General features: G+C 39.4%; 1 protein-coding gene across 1 annotated transcript; it reads right to left on the reverse strand.

The window, feature by feature from the left end:
* Nucleotides 1-6,048: 6,048 nt before the first annotated feature.
* LOC146455440 (uncharacterized) lies at nucleotides 6,049-12,642 on the reverse strand. The gene is made up of 15 exons (XM_085094318.1): nucleotides 11,601-12,642; nucleotides 10,648-11,359; nucleotides 10,129-10,188; nucleotides 9,940-10,004; nucleotides 9,654-9,845; nucleotides 9,530-9,577; nucleotides 9,332-9,421; nucleotides 9,107-9,175; nucleotides 8,883-8,971; nucleotides 8,594-8,720; nucleotides 8,416-8,460; nucleotides 8,061-8,134; nucleotides 7,551-7,707; nucleotides 7,392-7,456; nucleotides 6,049-6,790 (listed from the first exon to the last, which is right to left on the reverse strand). Exons 1-15 carry the CDS (start codon nucleotides 12,516-12,518, stop codon nucleotides 6,391-6,393), a joined length of 3,111 nt encoding a protein of 1,036 aa, XP_084950444.1. The 5' UTR covers nucleotides 12,519-12,642; the 3' UTR covers nucleotides 6,049-6,390.
* Nucleotides 12,643-19,107: the final 6,465 nt, after the last annotated feature.

The raw sequence follows: 19,107 nt of genomic DNA on the forward strand, positions 1-19,107 counted from the left end.
AAGAAATAAAATATTTCGCTGAGTTTGGCATACTGCAATCTGAAATCACAAATTGACAAGCCGACTAGAAGGAGGATGCCTGTACATCCCTCTACGTAAAGTGCCTTTCTCAATGCATAGATAATATAAACTTCTAAACCACGAAAAAAATGATAGGTCGACTAGAAGTTGTTTGAGCCATTTATCTGTTGAAGTGCAAGTTGTTATTTTATTACAGTTCGAAAAAAAATTCCATGTAGTAATGAGAAAAACTTGAATTCGCTTTTGTAAAACATGTGATTTATTCATTTGTAAAAGCTGGGCATTATCAATATGTTGCTCAAAATGAATTGATAGAAACTTGTGCATGAAAGTCGGAAGGAAAAAACTGTTTAGAAAAAGAAAGATTTTTTAGGAAGCGAGGGAAGGAGAATCCGTCCGTCGCGATGCGTTCCGGTTGCAACCCCGGCGGACTAGGGTCATAGGTAAAGTTAGCTGTTAGCTTGCTCCTGGAGTTTAACTCCAGGCCCTTCGCCGCAAATGCCAAAGCTTCTAACTTGCACTTTTTGTTGTAGATGATATTTCTAGTGTAATGCCTCATTGCTTCTGTAATTATTTTAAAGTCATTGTTACTGAAAATTCAACACGAGCTCTCCTCCAAGTGAAGGAGAATCAAATCCCACATTAAGGAGCATCAGTAAAGTATATTGTTGCTGTGTTGTTTTTGTGTAAGTGTAATTTTAAAACTACTCCAAGCTAGTTGACAGGCAGTCCACTAAAATGCCATAAATCCTCAAATAAGTGCTCCCTCTCGAATACGCCAAGTTCTGTGTGATTATAAAAGAATTGTCCAATTTTATCGTCTTAGGGGGATTAACGCCGCCCCCCCCCCCCCCCAAAAAAAAATTGTGTATCAAAACGAAATCGTACTGCAAAATCCCCCGATAATTAGAATGTTTATGAGGTATTTTCACATATGCTTCTTAGACTGCGTAGCGCAGTAGCCCGAACATGAGAAATAAGTCCGAAGTCAGTTGTAGAACTTTCCTTGAGTAATTTGACTTTCTTTTTGACCTAATACGATATTTGCTTCTGTGAAAGATACGCCTTAGATCTTACATACAACTTCGGAAAAGGAATCTGTACAAACATCCAATCCAGGCGCGAGGTGAGTTTTTTTGTGAAATATCTACCAACAAATGTAGGTGAAAGACCGGACTATAAGATCGTTTTTAACCTTTCGTATAGAGAAAAGAACTTGGCGCGCGCACCTATTAAAATCTCGATAATTATGAATGCAACGTGGTTTATAATTTGTTACAGCAAAGCAATCCCCGCAATATGATGAACATTACCATGTCTGATGATATTCGTCATGAGATAAATCATAATAACAACATGAGGGACGGCCCTGCCGTTGTGGCAGGCCCCATTTACGCCGGTCTCTGTACAAATGGCAATCGCGTTAAAAAAAATAGCTATTGCATCAAATTGAGCGGCATTTTCAGTGTCTGCTTTTGAGGGTTTTTGTTTAGCACGCATTGCGAGTCTCAACAAACATATTGATAGCTACAATCTTGGACAACCAGCCTTTCTCCCCCCTCCCCCCTTTTTTTTTTCAATGATGGAAACATGGCGCGTTTTGCTTTGTACGCGAATTCGTACTGATTGATTTAGAGGGGAGGATGGGGGACTAATTTTTTCCTTTATTTTGTCCAAGTTTGTAGGTCCTTGTATTCGCCAGGCCAAATATAAATTGACTATCAATATGGCTGTTCATAAATATTAAAAGCTTCGAAAGTGAAAGAGAACAACTTCTCATTAATGAGGTAATTTGAGCCCGAAAATACCGAAAAAGCCATCTACTTCATAGGATATCCATATTTTAAACTCGACAAGAACAGAAACCAAAGATATTTTATTTGCTTATAGCTCTCGCTTTTTCACTGTTACAAGGTAAGATTGTTGGGTGGCGTCATTGCTCATGTAAATTGAGCAAGTCAAATTGAGATCTCAGATTCCAGAAGTTAGTAATTACACGCCAGTAAGCTTTAATTGTAAGGTGTTGAATATTGCTTATCTTGTATGAGAATAAAATGTAACAATGTATTCATAGCGGAGGTGAATGGAATCATTTTAGAGAAAATTAGGAAGTAAACTGAGAAGTTTAAAAGACCTTGACCTATGACCTACTTCAGTGCGGGAGTTATGTGAGCAGGGTTTGGAACGTTCCCTACAATCCCAGGCCCCCCATATCAGGCCCCCCATTCTAGGCCCCCATACCAGGCCCCTACCTATCTCAGACCCCCGATACCAAGCCCCCCGTGCCAGGCCCCCCATACCAGACCCCCGATACCAAGCCCCCCATACCAGGCCCCCCATACCAGCCCCCCGATACAAGGCCTCAGCAGAAGTCCCCCCATAGCATGCCCCCCCCCCTCCCCTTAAGGCCCTGCCATACAAAGTCCTCTCAAAGCGGTGTCACAGTGATTTGGGCATCCCCGAGTTTTGGGCACCCCCGTACCCAAATCCCTAGTGTTTTGGGTATCCCCGGTAGGGATGCACAAAACACTGACAGCGTAAAATGCAGCAGACTGGGGCAAGTCAATTCGAAGTTTTAAAGACGAAGTGTTGTCTAAATATTTGTTTTATCAACAGAGTCGATGACTAAATGTAAATTGGCCACCAGAAAGAGATTCGAGTGCTTATGTTTCGAGCATTTTATAGCCCTTCGTCGATCTGACCAGCGGCCAACTCTCCATACGTAATCACTCGAATGTCTTCGCCGTGTCCAATTCGTTTCCCACCGAGCAGCACCACCACATGTACAGTATCTTATCCTGTTGTAGACATTATTTTACGCGAAATGAAAATAAGACGTCGCTGAATATAGTCACAGTTTCATCTGACCCTCATCTGCAAAGTGTCTTTTTTCCCTACTACGCACTGAATTTGACTTGTGCAATTGTGCAAACATGTGTTTCGTACAAAATCTTTCCAATGCAGGTAAACATAGATAAAGCTGGGAATTTCAAAGCCTGCTTTGTTAAAGCAATTCAAAATTTAATCATTGATCAGTGAGAACATGATAACTATCGGTACAGCTGTCACGCAATATGAAGGTCGCCTCAATGTCAAGTTTTCTGTTCTCAAATTAATGTTTACTCATTCGCCTGAAATAATATAAATCGCTACGGGTAAAGACGAGAATGAGATAAAGCCGTCCACTGTATCCGGGACTGTATCGTACAAAGAACAAAAAAACAACGAAAATAAACTTAATATAGGCAATCAAACTGATTAAATGAGTATAATAACATAAAGTAGGGCAAACTGAAAGAATTGGGAGACCTAAATCCCTGAAGTGAAGCCTAGCTAGTGATATTTCGGTCCCATATCAGTCGCTTCAAAGTGGAATCGGCCAACAGGAACAAAATCTGGAGGGTACTCAAAAAATGAAATCAGCTTTAAAAATCGGCTTTATAAGGTAAAGGAGAGTGAAATATATGGGATACCTAAATCTCTAGTGATGTATGTATCCCCTTCCAATATGGCTTCGTAGTGGAATCGGCGGACAAGAAAAAAAATCTCAAGGGTAACATAGACTGTATAGACTCTAAAGCTCACATGATTACTCAAGAAAGGAAATCTGCTTTACAAATCGGCTATAGAAAGTCAACTGAGAATGAAATATATGGGATACCTAAATCCCTAGTGATATGGGTATCCCCTTCCAATATGGCTTCGTACTGGAATCGGCGGACAGGAAAAAAAATCTGCAGGGTAACGTAGACTATATAAACTGAAAACGTTGACATGAATACTCAAGAAAGGAAATCAGCTTTGAAAATCGGCTATAGAAAGTCAACTGAGAATGAAATATATGGGATACCTAAATCCCTAGTGATATGGGTATCCCCTTCCAATATGGCTTCGTAGTGGAATCGGCGCACAAGAAAAAAAATCTCAAGGGTAACATAGACTGTATAGACAAAAAGCTCACATGATTACTCAAGAAAGGAAATCTGCTTTACAAATCGGCTATAGAAAGTCAACTGAGAATGAAATTAATGTGGGATACCTAAATCCCTAGTGATATGGGTATCCCCTTCCAATATGGCTTCGTACTGGAATCGGCGCACAAGAAAAAAAAATCTGCAGGGTAACATAGACTGTATAAACTGAAAACGTTGACATGAATACTCAAGAAAGGAAATCAGCTTTGAAAATCGGCTATAGAAAGTCAACTGAGAATGAAATATATGGGATACCTAAATCCCTAGTGATATGGGTATCCCCTTCCAATATGGCTTCGTATTGGAATCGGCGGACGGGAAAAAAAATCTGCAGGGTAACATAGACTATATAAACTGAAAACGTTGACATGAATACTCAAGAAAGGAAATCAGCTTTGAAAATCGGCTATAGAAAGTCAACTGAGAATGAAATATATGGGATACCTAAATCCCTAGTGATATGGGTATCCCCTTCCAATATGGCTTCGTATTGGAATCGGCGGACGGGAAAAAAAATCTGCAGGGTAACATAGACTATATAAACTGAAAACGTTGACATGAATACTCAAGAAAGGAAATCAGCTTTGAAAATCGGCTATAGAAAGTCAACTGAGAATGAAATATATGGGATACCTAAATCCCTAGTGATATGGGTATCCCCTTCCAATATGGCTTCGTACTGGAATCGGCGCACAAGAAAAAAAAATCTGCAGGGTAACATAGACTGTATAGATTGTGAAGCTCACACGATTTCTCAAGAAAAGAAATCTGCTTTACAAATCGGCTATAGAAAGTCAACTGAGAATGAAATATATGGGATACCTAAATCCCTAGTGATATGGGTATCCCCTTCCAATATGGCTTCGTATTGGAATCGGCGGACGGGAAAAAAAATCTGCAGGGTAACATAGACTGTATAAACTGAAAACGTTGACATGAATACTCAAGAAAGGAAATCAGCTTTGAAAATCGGCTATAGAGAGTCAACAGAGAATGAAATATATGGGATACCTAAATCCCTAGTGATATGGGTATCCCCTTCCAATATGGCTTCGTACTGGAATCGGCCGACAAGAAAAAAAAAGCCTGCGAGGCTTCATAGACTGTGTAGACTAAAAACGTTCACATGAATACTCAAGAAGGGAAATCCGCTTTAAAAATCGGCTATAGAAAGTCAACTGAGAATGAAATATATGGGATACCTAAATCCCTAGTGATATGTCAGTATTAGTGTAATGCATATGTATACTATAGTTTGCGGTAGTCCCCTTCATCGCAGAAACGCCAAAACAAAAAAATTCAAATTATCGCTTCATTGAAAACGAAAAACCTAGCTGTTGTACACATCAGCTTTATGAAGTAAGAGGGAGCGAAAGATTGGGCTAGTGCCTCTATTGGGAGTGATATGGCTATCCCCATCTCATATGTCTGTCGAATGGGAAATAATCATTTAACTTCCATAAGCACATGACAAGAAAAGGCTGAAATCAATAGAATAGGTTATAAATGTAAAATTTTATAGTGGCTTGATAGGTCAGTACATGAACCAATACAATTCCTCTACCCAAGGGAGCCATACATAAATAAAGATGTGCTCAAGGTCGGAAAGATTAAAGACGTAAGAGTAAACTCTGCACTACGATGGCACATTTCTTTCTCTGCAAAACATAGCATACGTAATTGTCTTAAGTAGCATCTCCTTGAATATACATTTGAACTGCGGATGAAAGATTTAATATGGGAAAGACCCTCAAAGTTATTTAACCATTTAACTTCTTGTTTAACATCTTATTTCTTTTGAATTTAAGGTGACTGGTAACAGTTTCCAGAATTCTTCAGCACTTCTACTCTGATGGATCAATACTACCACTCTTTTTCAGTTAACGCTACAATAACGGTATCAAATAACTTTCCAATCATTGGTGAGCAAGTCATAGTCTTTCTTCACGTTACAAGTTACCATAGCAACGTTATTACGTGGGAGAAACATCCATAACTATTGAATTGTACTCAGCATGTCAAGATTCAACTTTCAAGATTCACCTCGTTTTCAAATTGCTAAAACTTAAAGCTAAAATTAAATGTGTTTTTATGAGGTTAATTTGCGTCAAGAACTTGTTTACCAATCATAGGGAAATTGTTTGACGCATTATTATAGCACAAAATGAAAAACAGTATTGTTTCATCAAGGAAGAAGTGCTGAAAAGTGTTGAAAACCGTTATTTCCAGCAAATTTTAGCATTTCTACACCAGCCTATTTTTTGTAACAATCGGATTCGCCCGGGATTAGCAAATCAAGTCTTTTGCATTCATGCATTACCGCTACCCAAGCTACTTTCAGGTTTAATTTGGGAAACTTTAAACTGAGATAATTATTATTTGCAAGGTAGTAAATTCACTTTGCGTAGCGCTGCAAAATTTCACCAGTGACGTAAGTCATACGATTGGCTATCGTTTTGACCGTTGGGCCAGAATCTGCCTTTCTGTCCCAGCGCAAGTGGACCGGAAAACGACGTGTTAACTCTTGTTCAAGGGCACTTGAGACTTCTTCTGAGGCATTTAACCGCGCGTTTAAACTTTGTCGGAAGCTTGCTCCCTTTTGATCTCCCCCTGCGTTCTCTCTCGTAAGGTTTATGAAAGCCTGAAAACCTCGTTTACCACCCCGACCAAAGTCTGAGTGCGCTTCTTCACTCAATTCACAAGCTTGCTTGATGATCGTTTCGATCTCTCCTTTTTGTTCCAGCTCGTCAATCATTGCTTTTACTTGCTTTTGCGTTACCTCTTCTTCCGTTTCACTGGTTTGGGAGGGAAAATTATGGTATATTTAGTATAATTTACACTGTTGCGACACCTGCGAAAATTTTATTCTTATCTTCAAATACATGCTTAAAAGGCAGATGCACAATGCTCCAATTTTGTTTGACAAACTTTGCTGCATAACCTCTCCTTATTTCATAAAACGTATTTGATGAGGTCACAGACCTGCAAAGGAATGTCGTGGCACCAAAAAAAATTCTCATTTGATTAAACAAGTTAAACGAAAGTCAGGTTAATTTTACAGCTTAACAACGTTGTATATGTACAAGCCTGATCGACAAATAATACGGCTGCTGGCTGTTTAATTCTCTGTTGGAGGTACAGTTTCTTAAAATCCAGACCTAAGTTGTCTGAGTCTTTAACAATCAGAATAATCGCCCCCTCTTGGCGAGAAAAATAAATCATCTCCTGCAGCTATTATCCGTGGAATTTATACAAGCTAGCAGAATCACTAACTACTTATCCTTCAACCTACAATACCATTACTACTTCCACTGACGCTACAGCTTCCACTACACCTCAACTAGCACTGCCACCTCTACCATTACGATAGCAGAATTCACCCTGTTGATGGCTTACCCCAGATTTTGTCGCTTTGCTTTTAGGCGTTCTGGCATCAACCATTCTGAAGACTTGTATTTTCTCTGTCAAAATTGAAAGGTTTTTTAAATTAAAACCACAGAGCCGAGAAAAGAAAAGAATCATCTTCAAAACTATCGTGCAAATAAAATCATTTACTTTAAGCTGAGATCTGCGTCGTAGTTGCATTGTTTTTCCTTTTTTTTTTCCAACCGAAGGACTGACAGCTTCGGGAAGCGATGTCTGTTGCTGCTCTTCATTATCTGGATCAGAGTCCACCAGGTCTTCTTTTTCTTCAATCTGAGAGTTTTGGTTCCTGAATTAATAAACAAACCAAAGCAATGTTTTTCCTTTGCCAACCAATACATAGGTCTCTACAGTGGCATCTGTTCAGAAAGCGCAAAAGGTGTTTAAGCTGAGACATACGCCCTGTGCAAAAATGGAGAACATTGTGTTATTTGGTGTGCATCCGTCAGATTCAACTAGCCGTTACTAGCCTTGTTCAAGGTGAAATATTCCTTTGATTTTCGAAATCAAGAACGAGGTTAGTAGGGCTTATTTGAAAGCAAACAAAAGAGTATTAAAATATTAGCAACCCCCCCCCCCCCCCTCCCCACCCTATTATTGTTAGAACTGACCAACAAACGTTGTGATTTCACTTTCCCCTACCGGCAAAGATGAATGATCTCATCACATTTTAACACGTTCCGTATTATCAGGCTTCTCAGGTTTCCGACGCTAATCTGAAAGAAATACACATTAGCCTTGATATGTAATAATAATAATAATAATAATAATAATAATAATAATAATATTATTATTATTATTATTATTATTATTATTATTATTATTATTATTATTATTATATTATTATTTGATGATAATGATAATAACGTGTATCATCGGTTTTTGATCATTGTAGTGTATTCAACTAGTTATGATCATTTTCCTATTATTGTCGATGCCAAAATATGGAAGGCAACGAAACGTTTTTCATTTTCATGGCAATTGCAATTTTACCAACCTTATTGAATGGAGAGTCACAATTCCCACAAACACTCTGAGCCATCTGTTTAAAGATGATAACAATAATTTAGCAAATTTAGTTACAACGACTTCCACACATGAAAATAAGATACTGACAAACAAACGCTAGTTAACGGTGTTATTGCTTTGAATTTTAGACTAACTGGATACATTACCATGCAAACATAGACACCGCAACTAGTCCAGTCGGGTTGGACGGGGTTTCCCCAAATCTCTTCCGCCCAGCTGTCTACGGAAGAGGGATCCCAGCCTTCGTCTATGGCCTTGGCTTTAAGGTATATCCTAAAAAAGCCGAATCAAATTAGGACAATGTCACTACGACACCAAATACTACCATACTACTGATGCTGTTAGTAACGCAACCTCTGTAGTATTATCATACTATTGAAGGAAATAAACTCGTATGCTAACAGGCTTTATTTCCTGTGCACAGTCAGTTCCAACCTGATGTTATCAAAGAATCCCATTTCATGATTGTCGCTTTTTCCTCGTGGATCGTAGAACACAATTGTCTTTGCCTCGTACATTATGATCTGCAAGAAACCAAATCATGGATTTATAAAAAAAAAAAAAAAAAAAAGATAGCACTGCAATGTCTTGTTAAATGTAACTCAGAGAATTCTCCGTAAGTCGCGCCTTTTTTTTTACAGCTGTCGATAGTCGCTTACCCCGAGGCACCAGTGATTACCCCTCACATTTACCGGAAAGATGATCTTGCTCGTTTCCATAAGTTTCTCCTGAAAAAACAAACAAACAAACAAACAAACAAAAACGGAAACGATCATTCACATTGAATAATGATCTCACCCTCAATACCCTGCCATTAAATATTTAGTTTTGCTCTATTACCACGGTATGCACATAACTGAGGAATAACAAGAATTTTTGTTTACCTTATTTCTTCGCCAACGTACAATATCCTGGGTATTTCCAGTTGTCAGTTTGTTGTAAAAAAACGACGGAAAATGCACAATACGGTGTTCCTGTCATAATGTAGATCATAATGAAATTAAAAATTACAAGACAAAATAAAATGCTGGCGTCCCAGTTCAAGTGACACTGGAAAAACGAAGGCTGTTCTCTGTACTTACCGATTGAGAAAACACCTCTTCGAGAAGGGCAAAATAGAAGTTCATGACCTATGAGAAACAAAAGGAATCATCAACATCTTTATTCCCCTTTTAGGTATACTAAGGGCAACCAATTCAGCTTTACCTCGTCATTGAGCCAACCTGGTACGAACTTCGCCTCTTTCCTAGTGGTGGCGTCGTTTATTTTACTTCTGTCACAAGGTTCTACCGGATATTGCACTCGTTTCAAGTCCATCCAGGTCAGCGGGATGTTAAATCGCTTCACAATTTCCTCATCAACATTAGTAATGCTAGACATTTTCCATGTGTCCTCCACCTATAATGTGGGAAAATAGCCCTATAGTCAAAGGTGACATTCTTGAAAATCCAATGATATTTAAAATCTTAAAGGTCACAGAATTTCAACTCACCATTTGCTTTTCGCTTGAAGTTAGGGGTTGCCACATCGGATCGCCACGCCCACTGTCTTGCGTATCTACAATCCAATGGAAAATTTGCCATTCATGTTAAAAAAAGGGATGTCTAGACCCAATGGTTAGACATGTTTCTTTTGCTAATTGGTGGCAAAGGTACTTTCATAATATGTGTTCACACCATACCTGGTGTTTTTGTTTCCGTGGTCGCTGTAGTAGTTTCGTTATTTTGCTTTTGTTTCGCTTCTGTTAAATTAAAGAAACTCAGAGTGAGTGGTTCTACATGAGAAGTAAGGCCTTAACATGCTTTATAATAGTGTTATTATCTGGTATTTCTTGGATAAGTACCAAAGATCAATTTCGCAAACTCTTCACGTCATTAAGAATTAAGAATGTCACACTTTCTTTACGGAGTACAAAGTTTGGGGCTCCGCCTCACAAGGCAAGTACCTACACCGCATTACCAGCTTTTTGAAGAAAGCCTTCTTATTAGAATATTACTAACAATAGTGAGATAGTGGATGTTGTAAAGAAATTGTTATTTTTTATAGGGTTTGCCTATGAAACAATAATTGTGGACCTTGCATTACATTGACTGGCCCGCCTAGATTCGCTTGGCTATCTCCAGGCCAGTACAATGTATTAATGTACCCAGGAATGTACCATTTATAAACCAAAGAATTAAGTTTTTATTCCTTTTAATACCTCTTGTGTGCGCTTGTTCACCAATAATCCAGTGTTTCGGTACTGCAAGATAATAATGGTTGCCATTGCAGATTCCAACCAGAGATTCTGAGTCGTATTTGCAGTACTTTGATTGGGGGTACATTTCACAATAACCAGGTAGGTAAATTGCGAGAGGAGCCCCAATCATTAGACTGAACGCCTCCATTTCCGAAGATTCTGCGAACACCTCGTTCTTCCCAGTCCTTATCAGCGAGGAGTGAAGAGCCAAGCACTGTTTGGAATCAAGCCATTCAGTTTCAGGCATCCCAACAGGCCGAGCCTGAATTGTAGCTGCTACTTCGCTATTCCTTCCATTATTTTCCAAAGGACTATGCCACCAATCGAACATGCTTTGAACAATAAGTGTTTTTAAGGCAGTATTATTCTTTTGAAAAATCTGGCGTTCCTGTTCGTCTGCTATGGCACAGCGCATCGCCATAATATCTTGTACAGGAACAGGTTCATCTAGCATCTTCTTTAGCAGATAATGGCCACATTTCCTGGCAGCGTAAATTGCCTTCCATCTGCACATTAGCTCGTATCCGCAATCTCCATTGGGTCGCATACTTTTGATGACATATGCTTTGCCCATATAACGCATGAGGGATTCCTCGTCTCGGTTTTGTTTTGCGACAGCCATCATGCTGCTGAAAAAAGAAGAAGACGAGCCTGGCGTTGCAGTTGAGCGTACCTTAAAAAGATAAAAACGTAAAAGAATAACAATTTTAATGACATAATGCGAGGCCTTTTACGACAACAATTTTGGAAGATTTTTAACCTACTTTCTACTGTTGTTCTCAAAAGGGGAAAACAAACAAGGGAAAAAAGGTCTGGAACAAGACATAATCAGAAGCGAAAAAAATTGTTTGCATGGTAAATAAAACAAGGGTCAAATAACAATCAAAAGCGATACTTATTGTGACAATCTTCACCTCTCTTTTCTTGGAGCGGGGACTGGACCCAGAGGATGTCACTGAAGTCGTTGGCTGCGGATCACGTGGTTTCTGGTTTGGCTGTTGAGTAGCTGTACTTGTTGAAGTCGTTGAAGGAGGTATATTGTCGTTGAAGCTTTGCTTTCCTGGGGATACAGTATTTGCATGCTTCAAGGGAGGTTTAGTTCTCGGCTTTGGCACAGGAGAAGTACGAATACGAGTTTTGGTTCTCGGTTTTGGCACAGGAGGAGCGCCAACAGGAATTTTGGTTCTCGGTTTTGGCACAGGAGGAGTTTGCGTGTTTGGCATAGATGACTGTTTAGTGCTGTTTAATGAAGACGGACTATGATAACCATTAGATCCATTGTTGGAAGGCGATCTGTATGGTTTGAGATGTTTGATAGACACCTGTTTGGTCAGTTTCTTCCCAGACCCATTTTCAAGCCTGCAGGTGCCCTTATCAGGATTTATTTGGGTGATTTTGTACGGGCCAAGCCACTGGTCTTCGTACTTGTACCCTGCTTTTGTCATCTGTAGCATGTTTCGTTGCAACACAAGATCACCCACTAGAAAAGGACACACAGATTGGCCTCTCTTCATCTTGTACTGATGTTTCTGTCGTTCTTGCGCTTGCTTGATGTTTGCATCAACACGTGGGAATAGAGTGTCCCTTATCCGCGACATCTCGTTGACGTGTTCTCTTATGGCTTCCTCACTGCTAAGATCATCCACAAGTTGAGCTAAGTTTTCAAAGCCTGTGAGGGGTTGCTCAAGTTTTTCAACCTCAAATGGAAGCCTAGGGTTTCTCCCATACATCAGAAAGAAGGGGCTATATTTTGTGGTGGTGGATTCATTTGTGTTAATCGTGAACACCGTCCCTTCTACATAGTCATCCCACGTGTCTTGGTTGTCCTCCATAAGTTTTCTGAGAGTTCTAAAAAAATATACGGAATAATATACTGTGAATGCTTGAAATATGACGTGGCACCGTTAAGACTGCGATCTATCAATTGGTTTCTCTGTCAACAGCCTTATTTCTTCACATGTTCAGTCTTTCAACGGACCGATTTTGTAATTAATTAATTAATTAATTATTAGCTATTTGAACAAGTTCTAAGGCCCCATTTCCCTTAAAGGGAAAAGGACCAAATGGTGATGATGATGATGATTTGAACAAGAAACGCCCAAGGGTTAATTTGCCATAATTCATTACATTTTCTTTCATGAATTACATTATCGTACGCAACAGTCATGTTGTCAATCAAATTACCTTTTAATCGACTGGTTGGTTCTTTCATCTAAACCATTAGCTTGTGGGTGGTAGGCCGAAGTGATGCGATGCTTGACTCCAAACTTTGAAAGTAGTCTCTCTGACAGCTGAAATGGGAGAGGTTTCTCACAGTCACAGCAACTTACTTTCAAAATAAAGATTTTTGTTCAAAGAGAAATATGTCTTAGTAACGTAACAGAAGAATACTGATTATCGCTGAAAATAACCACAACGTAGCTTCAGTGTGTCTTCTAAAAGACCCAGATAAATTGAAAACAAACAAAAAAAAAAAACAAAAAAAACAAACGAGAACAACAAATTCAAATCTAAGAGCTAATTGCAAAATTTACCTGATTTACAAACTCCCGTCCTTGGTCAGAAATTATGTGCACAGGAGCCCCATGTCTGCAGAAGGTTGAGTAGAGAGCTTTTGCCACACTATCTGCACTTTTATCGGGTAACGGAACACACTCTACGTACTTTGTGAAGTAATCTGTCTGTGTCAACAGGTACTTGCTTCCGTTCTGTGAGGTTGTGGGGGCTTCGATGAGATCAATGCCGACAAGATACCAGGGCTTCGGAACAACCTTGACGGGGTGAAGAACATCAAATGTCTTCACTTCGGGGGCATTGCGCTGGCATCTGTCACAATGTTTTATCTAGAGAAATATGTATCAACAGGCACTTAACTCAATTTTACATTCCCTCTACGTTGTCATTCTGTTCGAGAACCAACATGCCCGGGAAAGTTTAGAAAAAAATTGCTGTAATCGACCCAAATTCATTAACACTATGACGGCGATTTTGCTGCATTGTAGCTTGAAATAGTAACCTATCCAGTGGATAAAAGTATCCGCTATTTGAACAACTGGGGCCTGGACTATTATTTTCAGGTTTCCATCAATGAAAATATATCTTTTGGGTTTTAAAGCATGGTTTTCACCAGCGATACAAGCACAGGCGCAAGCACAAGACAAGGAAAAAATTTGATTCTTGCGCCTGTGCTAATGCCTGCGTCGAGGCCGTTTTCACGGTGAAATAAGCATTCTTATGCTTGCGATTTTGTTTGCCACTGTGCTTGCGTTGCTAGTGAAAACCAGGCTTAACTTTTCCCTTGAACTTTTGGAAGTCATACCGTGATAGTATCCCTCGAAGTGTGACTAGTTGATGTCCAAATTGTATCATCGTTTATTTTTTCAAGATTGTTTCTAACCCTAAAGATACTTGATGGATGGATAATTACTTTTTTGGGTGGGGTAGTTGTGTAATTGCGTGTAAAAAAGCCAGCTACGAAAATAACTCGCCAACCACAAAATTCTGAATAGCTAAATTAATGAAAATAAACTTAATAAATTAATGAATAAATAAATTTATTTATAAAGCAATAAATGAAAAAAGAAAAGAGAATCAGTCGTTTATACAGAATCTTAAAGGTGAACGGTGCTAAAAGCGGGACTGCCAAAACAGCTTATTTTATTTATTTATTTATTATTTATTATTTTTTTTCATAAATAACTGATTCTTGTTCAGGATGTTTTATTTTGGTAACTGCTGAGCATCCCCTACCCCCCACCCCCATTCCCACTCAGAGAAATAAAGGAAGTGGCGTGACAGGCAGACTGTGGGTCAGACACAAGTATTGAATTACCGATCAACTCTTCAGCGGGACCTCGACAAAAGAACCCTTGATTCTTGCGTAAATCCTATTTTGCGTTCGATACCTTTAATTAAGAGGGAGATTTTGGGGATAAAGGACGCTTTTAAATTTGAAGTTAGATTTTGGTCAAAACTGACCTAAGTTTTTATAAATTTGTTTTGCTTGCGTATTGTAAATTTAGAAATATACAAATTGATGCCGTGAAATCACTGTGGAAGAAGCGTTCATGACAGTGAAAAGCAATTCTTACCATTTCAACCGTATCCTTGTAATAATCTGGCCAGTAGTAACGCTGCTTGACCTTCTTGAGCGTGTTGTCTCTGCCAGCATGGCCAGAAAAATCAGCAGAGTGGCATTCTTCAAAAATCCTTGATTTTTCGTCTTCCTTTATAACCAATCGCTTTAAAGTCGAGCCATCCTTTTGCTTGTCCATATAAAACAGGGAATCCTTTTGTTGGTCGTACTCGAATTTTTTGCAGAATTTCCGTAACACTAACTTTTCCTGTTTAGTAAACCCGGGCGGATAGGCCTGGCTTTTCACATATTCCAAAACATTTCTATATTTTGTGGAATCCATCTTTCCAAGATTTTCCCTTTTTCCCGCGAAATTCTACTCGCATGTTAGAGGGGATACCCAAATCGCTAGTGTTTTGGGCATGGGGGGAGGGTACCGGGGGATACCGAAAACACGGCAGCCATATTGGAAGGGGATACCCAAAACACTAGGGATTTGGGTACGGGGGTGCCCAAAACTCGGGGATGCCCAAATCACTGTGACAGCGGGTTCGTAATATTCTGTTGTAATATTATTTTACACAACAATATCAAGCCCCGAGGTACAATACAAGGCCCCAATGAAACAAAATCAAGTTGTCTGTTACGCAGGCAACAATATCTAGCCCCGATATCGTAAGCTGATTATTCGACACAACAATATCAAGCCCCGAGGTACAATACCAGGCCCCAATGAAACGAAATCAAGTTCTCTCTTTAACGCATGCAACAAATGTCAAGCGCCGATATCGTAATATTATTTCACACTACAATATCAAGCCCCGAGGTACAATACCAGGCCCCAATGAAACGAAATCAAGTTGTGTCCTACGCGACAACAATATCAAGCCCCGAAATCGTGAGATTATTCAACACAACAATATCAAGCCTCGAGGTCACAATAAAGTACAATACCAGGCCCCAATGAAACGAAATCAAGTTGTGTCTTACGTGACAACAATATCGAGCCCCGATATCGTAAGATTATTCGACACAACTGATATCAAGCCCTGAGGTACAATACCAGGCCCCAATAAAACGAAATCAAGTTGTCTGTTACGCAGGCAACAATATCAAGCCCCGATATCGTAAGATTGTTCGACACATTAATATCAAGCCCCGAGATACAAGACCAGGCCCCAAAGAATCGAAATGAAGTTGTCTGTTACGCAGGCAACAATATCAAGCCCCGATATCGTAATATTATTCCACACAACAATATCACAAGCCCCGAGGTACAATACCAGGCCCCAATGAAACGAAATCAAGTTGTCTGTTACGCAGGCAACGATTAATATCAAGCGCCGATATCGTAAGATTATTCGACACAACAATATTAAGCCCCGAGGTACAATACCAGGCCCCAATGAAACGAAATCAAGTTGTCTGTTACGCAAGTAACAATATCAAGCCCCGATATCGTAAGATTATTCGACAAAACAATATCAAGCCCCGAGGTACAATTGCAATACCAGGCCCCAATGAAACGAAATCAAGTTGTCTGTTACGCATGCAACAATATCAAGCCCCGATATCGTAATATTATTCGACACAACAATATCAAGCCCCGAGGTACAATACCGAGGCATCAATGAAACGAAATCAAGTTGTCTGTTACGCATGCAACAATATCAAGCCCCGATATCGTAATATTATTCGACACAACAATATCAAGCCCCGAGGTACAATACCAAGCCCCAATGAAACGAAATCAAGTTGTCTGTTACGCATGCAACAATATCAAGCCCCGATATCGTAAGATTATTCGACACAACAATATCAAGCCCCGAGGTACAATACCAGGCCCCAATGAAACGAAATCAAGTTGTGCCTTACGTGACAACAATATCAAGCCCCGATATCGTAATATTATTCTACACAACAATATCAAGCCCCGAGGTCACAATACCAAATCCCAATGAAACGAATACAATACCAGTACAATACCAGGCCCCAATGAAACGAAATCAAGTTGTCTGTTACGCAGGCAACAATATCAAGCGCCGATATCGTAAGATTATTCGACACAATAATATCAAGCCCCGAGGTACAATATCACAATAAAAAATACAATAGAAAATATCGCACAAAACTTTTTATCTAATTATTAAACACTTAGCGGGTAGCTGGGCAATAGACTGTTCACAGTACCCTATTTTTCTGTGGGATTTTCGAGACTCGTATGCTTCTATCGAACTCCCGCAATCCTGGTTTGTAAAGGCAAGCGCAACCTGGGGAAGTGTCTAAACTATTGTGGGGAGCGGGAGTTTCTACCTCCCCCCTCTTCCCCCACTCAAAGAAATGACTAGGTCCCCCCTCGGTAGTTTAGACACTTTCCCCTGGTGCGCTCGCTTTTTCAAACTAAAATGGTATTTATAGTCTCGAAAATCCCTCGGAAAAATAGGGGACTGTGAACAGTCTAGCTGGGCAAAAGCACGTAAAGAGATTCTAGTGCTGACGACTCGTCGTAAGAGGATTCCCTTTGAAGAAAGGGCAAACGCTCCAAACGTCAGCACTGTAATCTTTTTACTGTGGTCAACTAGTTACCTTTAGTTATCTAATCCGTTTATAGGCAGAGGTAATGCATGGCCTTAGACCTCATAGGTGTAATGGAGTGACGAAAAACTACAAAGACTTTTGAAAATTTTTCTTATTCAAACGAACCGTTTTTGGCCAAAAATATTCAGGATTTTTCTCCCGGTGGGCATAAAATTTTCGACGTTTCTCTCGCAAGCTTTGTATAAAAAAAAGAAATATTTTGCGGCGTTGTTTTCATTTGCAATGAATTACGCAAGCCTCGGCTGAACTACGTACATTCTGCGCCAGTTTTTGACAAGCTTGCGTGACTTGCAGACATGAAAGATGGCGATTTGAAGGTCAGCAAGGGGACGTTGATTGATTCTGTGCGCCTTAATAGCAGCTCGATCAGTTCCAAAGTAGGACGCTTTATTTGTGTAGATTATTTTATTATTTCAGACGTTGGAGAAAAGCCGTTCGATTAACAAGCATTCCAAGTTCAGTTTTCATCATAACACGACTAAACAATAGACGTAAATGTCGGGGCCTGTTATGGTAGGTCGGGGCCTGATATGGTATGTCGGGGCCGGAGATCGTATGTTGGGGCCTGGTATTGGGGGTCTCGTATTGTAGGCCACGTTCCAACCCTAGTAGAGTTATGTCGTTAAAATGCCATATCCGGCAAAACAAAACTTTCTTCATCAAATCATTCTGTACGTCGGTCGTAGATCAGGGAAAATAAATTGGTCTTGTTAGCATTGTCCTTTTAGTAGCCATTCACCAAATAAAAAGGCAATCAAGAAACAACCCAGAGTGTAACACAATATTGACTTAAAAAAAGTCAAGTGTTGTCGATTTCAATGCAGGTCATGTCAGAGTGAGTGCTCATCTATTTAAAGCTGAATTATTTCTTCAAGTTTTTGATACTAAAAACGTGTACAAATTTTCAATAGCACTTTTCAAAAAAATGAAAATCGACAGTAGAAAACAGCGAGAAGAAAGATTTCTTTATATAGGACTAAGTGTCCCACACAACGCAATTAGCATATTCAATGTTTACAATTTTTTTACATAGCAGTCAGAGATCAGGACTAAATAATTCATCAGGTTTTAAGCATTTTAAACGGGTAAAACCGTTTTTGCTTTTATATTTGTGTGCTTTTTGGTGTAGTGAATTTAGAATGGTGAAATTTAGCGATTAAGAATGTTTTGATTTACAACAATTTGAATTTGATCGACAACCTCATTTGCATAACGCGGGTTTCACATTCGAAAAAGCACCAAAAGTGCAAAGTCGCCGTGGTCAAGGAAGATAAAAAGCGCAACGTATTTTTATATTTCTATGCTTCCTAACATCTGTTTAGCAAAGTTCAGTTGGAATTTAGAATGGGTCGGTCTGGACTAGTGAAATGAATGCCGGCAAAGACAGGGTACTTTCACCGGTTTTCAGAAAGCGTTCTAACGAGGGTTAATAATATTAGTTTTTGTGACCCTAAAAATGAAAACAAATCAAAATAAACATGCATTTCATACCTTTGAAGGAACACTTGACTTGGGAATTATAATGAATTTTTGTGGCGTTTCCTGATTTTCGAGCAGCGAGCTCTTCAATTTTATGCAACTTCCTACTTTCGCCACGCTCAAATTTAGGTCCTCGAGCGCTCTGACTGTTGTGGCCTGTAAAAAATATATTTTAACGTATTTCCGAAAACTAAAGTCATTTCATATACTTATGACCCAAGATGATTTAGTGGGCAAAGTTTGAGGGCAAACTTTTTTTTGACCTGAAA

The sequence above is a fragment of the Pavona decussata genome, unplaced genomic scaffold, assembly GCF_977016875.1.
Source record: "Pavona decussata unplaced genomic scaffold, jaPavDecu1.1 SCAFFOLD_274, whole genome shotgun sequence".
Lineage (NCBI taxonomy): Eukaryota > Metazoa > Cnidaria > Anthozoa > Scleractinia > Agariciidae > Pavona > Pavona decussata.

Excerpts from the sequence above, each read along its gene's own strand:
- LOC146455440 (XM_085094318.1), bottom strand. The coding sequence starts at position 12,518 with ATGGAGGACAACCAAGACACGTGGGATGACTATGTAGAAGGGACGGTG. Across the intron at positions 7,708-8,060 it reads GAGATCATTCATCTTTGCCG|GAACCAAAACTCTCAGATTG; the intron begins GTAGGGGAAAGT and ends TTATTAATTCAG. Across the intron at positions 7,457-7,550 it reads GACGCAGATCTCAGCTTAAA|AGAAAATACAAGTCTTCAGA; the intron begins GTAAATGATTTT and ends CAATTTTGACAG.